General features: G+C 45.9%; 1 protein-coding gene across 1 annotated transcript; it reads left to right on the forward strand.

Annotated features, from left to right (window-relative positions):
* The first annotated feature begins 222 nt into the window (after window positions 1–222).
* LOC115431169 (ribonuclease inhibitor-like) lies at window positions 223–5,252 on the forward strand. The gene is made up of 6 exons (XM_030151402.1): window positions 223–344; window positions 1,953–1,956; window positions 4,218–4,285; window positions 4,372–4,545; window positions 4,801–4,971; window positions 5,186–5,252. Exons 1-6 carry the CDS (start codon window positions 223–225, stop codon window positions 5,250–5,252), a joined length of 606 nt encoding a protein of 201 aa, XP_030007262.1.
* The last annotated feature ends 978 nt before the right edge of the window (window positions 5,253–6,230 follow it).

The following is a 6,230-nucleotide window of genomic DNA, read 5'->3' on the forward strand; positions in this document are numbered from 1 at the left end:
TGTTCAGTGGTGGTCGGAGGGGCCGTAGGCGCAAAATGGCAGCCATGCTTCTGTCAGTCTGCCCCAGGGCAGCTGTGGCTACAGATGTAGTTTACCACCACCAGAGGGAGAATGTGAGTGTGGGTCAATAATGTAAAGCACTTTGGGTGTCTAGAAAGGCGCTATATAAATCCAATCCATTATTATTCAGTTTGTTGTTTTGACTGATGTGGATTCAGCGGAATGGATCAGTGTGAGGACAGAGGAGACCCTCCCTGGAAGACTACCAACAGGACCCCCACAGGACCTGGACCTCACAGGACCCCCACAGAACCTGGACCTGAGAGTCAACCCAAAGCTCAGAGGTGAGACCACCATCTGCATCTGTCCACCGATGATTTACATGTTGGAGCTCAGAACGAAAACCACTGACAACACTATTCACAGACCTGGACCTGGACCTGCATCTGGACCTCCATCCAGTTGTGTGTCCTTTCACAGTGACGATTCCAAAGAGCAAATGATATATTTTAAAGATGATCGTCCATCAGAGTCAGTGTAAGTTTCTCCATAAAATGAAAATTAATGTAGTTTGATTTGTTTGAATAATTTCAATTTAGTAAGAAAAGTTAATGCACATTATTTATTATTTAAATCATGATGAGACCCATAATGAACCTTTAAATGTACAAAACCCTGATCTAAGGTTTCTTTGACTTCATCGAGGTGCGAGTTTCTTCAGAATTGATTCAGACTTTATTGATTTTCAGTTTGTTGATCATTTTGTTTATAGATGTTTGTGTGTCTCAAGACTCAAAAAACTATTTTCCTGATCAGGATCCACCAGAGATCAGAGTCCTCTGGACCTGGACCTGGACCTGGACCCAGCTGTGTGTCCTACAGCAGTGACTGGTCCATGGAGCCACCATTCAATTTCCAAACATCGACCCAACATCCAGTGAACATGAGATGGAGGTGAGTTTAAAATCTGAGACTTTAGAAACTCAAAGTGGTGGAAGGTCACGGCCTGTTGTGAACTGGACCACACTGGCTTGTCAGTGGGTTTTTTAGTTTAGGAAACACTGAATACACAAAATCTACCTGGAATGCACTAAAAGTATCTGAATATCTACTTCAGATGTACCAACGCTGTCCTTCTGTAACCGGGTCCAAACAAAAGGTGCATTGGATCTGGATCTACATGATGTTCAATATCTAATATGGGGAAACAGAGTCAGTGTAATGCAGAACGCTGTCTGAACCCACTGTCCACTGACCTTTGACCCCAAACAGTTAAACTGGACACACAACAACTAACACCAATAAACTAAACAAACCAACCTTAATCCAGACCTTGAGCTGATAAAAGAAATAGAAGACACTGCAGACGTCTGTCATCTCACAACCACCACACAGACACGTTTACACCAAAACACAGACCTGAAATCAGGTTCAATCGGACACACAATGGAACACATTCATCATCATGTTCAGAGTTTGGTCAAAGTGGGGTTCCTCCAGGTTCTTTTAGCCCTCATTCGGTCTTAGGTGTAAATGTGACAGTGATTGTTAGTTTCTAGATGTCAGTCCTATGATGAAGTGGTGACCTATCCAGGTGACCCCCACCTCCACCTGATATGAGCTGGGATGGACTCCAGCCTCCCCACGACCCTACAGAAGAACACCACAGACAGTGAATGAAAGCCACCATCGGGGTGACTGGGAGTCTGAAGGTCCAATCAGCTGCCATTACCAGGCTCTGTGGCGTGGATGAAACCTGAACACTGAAGTCGGACTGGGATTTACCTGAAACATTAAAGTGAAGACTGGACATAAACTCAAACGTTCAGGATACAGACAGTTCTGGTAAATACTGGTCTGGTTGGAAGGTCAAGGCTTATCTGGATGATCTCAGATCACCTTTATGAACTGTTGAAACATGACTTGTGTGTTCATGCTGCTCTCTATGACAGATGGGTAAATGATATCTAATGTGAGCTCGTTGGTGATTGGTCCACAGAGTGGAGCAGCAGAGCTCAGAGGTTCCCACTGGTCTACAGGATCAGACTCAGCTGGACTCCATATTTAAGGTGTGTACATGTACATCTACTGGTCCATCTGTTCTGTCCAATCATGTCCTGCTGCTGGTTTCAGACCAGTGGATGTCACTGTGTCCAACATGGACCTGAGCTTTGGTCCATGGGTGGACTTTGTGTCTTTCATCATGTTTTGTGTTCCAGCTGCTGGAGGAGAACATCTGCACTTTTGTCAAGAACGAACTGAAGAAGTTCCACCAGGTTCTGAGTGCAGATTACCCAGAAGACTTAGAGAATCTGAGTGAGGATGAAGAGCAGAGGAGGAGCTCAGAGGCTTTTCTTAAGATCACACTGAACTTCCTGAGGAGGCTGAAGCAGGAGGAGCTGGCTGAGCGTCTGCGCCGCAGTAAGACCATTCTGTCCAGACTGAACAGATGAAAATACTTGGATTTACTGTGAGACTGATGGTTTGATCTGGGTCTCATTCAGGAAGTCAGGCTGGAGTTCAGCAGAAACTGAAACATAACCTGCAGCAGAAGTTTGAGTGTGTGTTTGAGGGCATCGCTAAAGCAGGAAACCCCAAAACCCTCCTGAACCAGATCTACACAGAGCTCTACATCACAGAGGGAGGGGCTACAGAGGTCAACCAGGAACATGAGGTCAGACAGATTGAAACAGCATCCAGGAACCCACACAGACCACCAACAACCATCACATGTGAAGACATCTTTAAAACACCACCTGACAGAGACCAGCCAATCAGAACAGTGCTGACAAAGGGCATGGCCGGCATCGGGAAAACAGTCTTAACACAGAAGTTCAGTCTGGACTGGGCTGAAGACAAAGTCAACCAGGACATCCACTTCATATTTCCATTCACCTTCAGAGAGCTGAATGTGCTGAAACAGAAGAAGTTCAGCTTGGTGGAACTGGTTCATCACTTCTTCATTGAAACCAAAGACGCAGGAATCTGGATCTTTGAAGACCTCCAGGTGGTGTTCATCTTAGACGGTCTGGGAGTGTCGACCTCCTCTGGACTTCAACAACACTCAGATCCTGACTGATGTACAGAGTCCACCTCAGTGGATGTGCTGCTGATGAACCTCATTAGGGGAACCTGCTTCCCTCTGCTCGCCTCTGGATAACCACACGACCTGCAGCGGCCAATCAGATCCCTGCTCAGTGTGTCAACATGGTGACAGAGGTCAGAGGGTTCACTGACCCACAGAAGGAGGAGTACTTCAGGAAGAGGTTCACAGATGAAGAACAGACCAACACAATCATCTCCCACATCAAGACGTCACGAAGCGTCCACATCATGTCACATCCCAGTCTTCTGCTGGATCACTGCTACAGTTCTGGAGGACGTGTTGAAGACCACAGACAGAAGACAACTGCCCAAGACCCTGACTGAGATGTACATCCACTTCCTGGTGGTTCAGGCCAAAGTCAAGAACATCAAGTATGGAAGATCTGAGACAGATCCATACTGGAGTCCACAGACCAGGAAGATGATTGAGTCTCTGGGAAAACTGGCCTTTGAGCAGCTGAAGAAAGGAAACCTGATCTTCTATGAATCTGACCTGACAGAGTGTGGCATCGATATCAGCTCAGCCTCAGTGTACTCAGGAGTGTTCACAGAGGTGTTTAGAGGAGAGAGGACTGCAGGACAAGAGGTTCTGCTTTATCCATCTGAGTGTCCAGGAGTTTCTGTCTGCTCTTCATGTCCATCAGACCTTCACCAACACTGGAGTCAATCTGCTGTCAGAAGAACAAACTTCTGTTTGGTCTAAACTATCAAAGGTCAAACCTGCCCAGTTCTACCAGACCGCTGTGGACCAGGCCTTACAGAGTCCAAATGGACACCTGGACCTGTTCCTCCGCTTCCTCCTGGGTCTATCACTGCCAACCAATGAGAGGCTTCTACAAAGTCTGGTAAAACCAACAGGAAGCAGCTTGAATACCAGTCAGAAAACTGTTGAGTACATCAAGCTGAAGATCAGTGAGAATGTGTCTGCAGAGAGAATCATCAACCTGTTCCACTGTCTGAATGAACTGGAGGATGAATCTCTGGTGGATCAGATCCAACAGAACCTGAGATCAGGACGTCTGTCCACAGAAAAACTGTCTCCTGCTCAGTGGTCAGCTCTGGCCTTCATCTTACTGTCATCAGAAAAAGACCTGGATGTGTTTGACCTGAAGGAATATTCTGCTTCAGAGGAGGTTCTTCTGAGGCTGCTGCCAATGGTTAAAGCCTCCAACAAAGCTCTGTGAGTAGAAAGTTTTCTGAAACAATCTCAAATATGAATCTGTCACTTGAACAAGTTTCTACTCATCCCTTTTGTTTTCTGTCCAGACTGAGTGGCTGTAACCTGTCAGACAGAAGCTGTGAAGGTCTGTCCTCAGTCCTCAGGTCCCAGTCCTCTAGTCTGAGACATCTAGACCTCAGTAACAATGACCTGAAGGATTCAGGAGTGAGGATCCTGTCAGATGGACTGAAGAGTCCAGGATGCAGACTGGAGACCCTCAGGTCAGGGTTCAAAAACTAATGGAACACAGTTTTGTAGATCAGTTGAACCTGTTTAATGTCGTCTGATGGTTTTCAAACCGACTGAACTGATCTGAATATATGTTGCTGTGTTTTCCTGAAGTCAATAATTCATAAACTGCAGGTAAAAATAAATCACCTTATTATAATTAAACACATGCAGAGAGTAAGGTTTGACTGACCTTCTACATGTGCTGGTTCTCCTCCTCAGATGATGTGTGATGTTTTGTGTTGCAGACTGTCAGGATGTCTGATCACAGAGGAAGGATGTTCTTCTCTGGTCTCAGTCCTAAAGTCCAATCCGTCCCATCTCAGACTGTTGGACGTGAGCTACAACCACCCAGGAGACTCAGGACAGGAGCTGTCTGCTCTGCTGGAGGATCCACACTGGACACTGGACACTCTCAGGTCTGGACTGAGCTGATGCATCCACAGATGATGTGATAGAACAGGTGGAGCTGACAGGAACACTGTCAGAGCTGATTCCACATCCTTTACTCAAGTTACAGACCATGGTCAAACATACAGAACTTCAATAACAGATGAAGAAGGAACCATTCAGTGGATCACAGTCATGTAATGTCCATGTTTACATGATGTTCTGACATCCTCCTCCTTTCAGGTTGGAGCCTGGTGGAGTCCGATGGTTGAAACCAGGTCTGAGGAAGTGTAAGTGTGATTTATATTAGATTCATTAAAATCATCAAATGGAGCTGGTTCCACATCATAAAAACACATAGGGCCTGATTTACTAAAGGTCGGCCCGTGTAAAAACACGCGCAAACTTGATTGCGAACACAAAACACGTTGAAGCTTATCTACAACAGGGCGCACCAAGGGTTGCATCTCTCAAATGGGCAAAATAGCTCGCACAACCCATTTAGCGTGTTTGCCCTGATGAATATGCAATATAGGCGTTACTGGCAGAACGTGCAAAATTATTGGAGAAGTAAATGCAAATATTTATTTAGCGCGTGCAATGTGATTTACCAAACCTGAAACTGATTGCAGTGGCTGATTTTGCGTCTATATCTAGTGCGTCTGAAAGGCAGGTTTTAACTGGCACCGCTTTGTGCAAAACTGGCCGCAGTAGTTATGGCGAGGAGGCGGCATGGGCACAACCAAAGGCAACACAGAGAACTAATCTGTTCTTTTCACATCAACATTTTTGGAATGACGTGGGAAAAAAATTTGAGACATATGCCCCCCACTTTATGGCCTGCCCCCCACGCCCGGTTCCACCAGTGGCACATCACATTAGGCCAGGACCGACTACTGAGAGATGACTCTCTCTCGCGCGTGCAAGGGAGACTGAATAGGATGGGTTTTAGCGCTGCACAATGCACACACACACACACACACGCACACACACACACACCTACACACACACCTACACACACACACACACACACACCACACACACATACACACACACACACACATACACACACACAAACAGTGCTGTCCACGATGTTGAGACTGGACTCCTGAACCGGCTATATAAGTGGATGTTGTTGTTTTGTTTTTTTAATCATGCCCACGGACTTAAAAGAGTTCATTCACCATACAGAGCAACATACGGAGAGAAGGTATTTATTTCACTAATAACACACTTCACCACTGATAAACAACAACAGAGAAATACCTATTCACCCCTCTGTGTGGAA

The sequence above is a fragment of the Sphaeramia orbicularis genome, chromosome 13, assembly GCF_902148855.1.
Source record: "Sphaeramia orbicularis chromosome 13, fSphaOr1.1, whole genome shotgun sequence".
NCBI lineage: Eukaryota > Metazoa > Chordata > Actinopteri > Kurtiformes > Apogonidae > Sphaeramia > Sphaeramia orbicularis.

Excerpts from the sequence above, each read along its gene's own strand:
- LOC115431169 (XM_030151402.1), top strand. The coding sequence starts at position 223 with ATGGATCAGTGTGAGGACAGAGGAGACCCTCCCTGGAAGACTACCAAC. Across the intron at positions 4,286-4,371 it reads AAAGCCTCCAACAAAGCTCT|ACTGAGTGGCTGTAACCTGT; the intron begins GTGAGTAGAAAG and ends TTTTCTGTCCAG. Across the intron at positions 4,972-5,185 it reads TGGACACTGGACACTCTCAG|GTTGGAGCCTGGTGGAGTCC; the intron begins GTCTGGACTGAG and ends TCCTCCTTTCAG.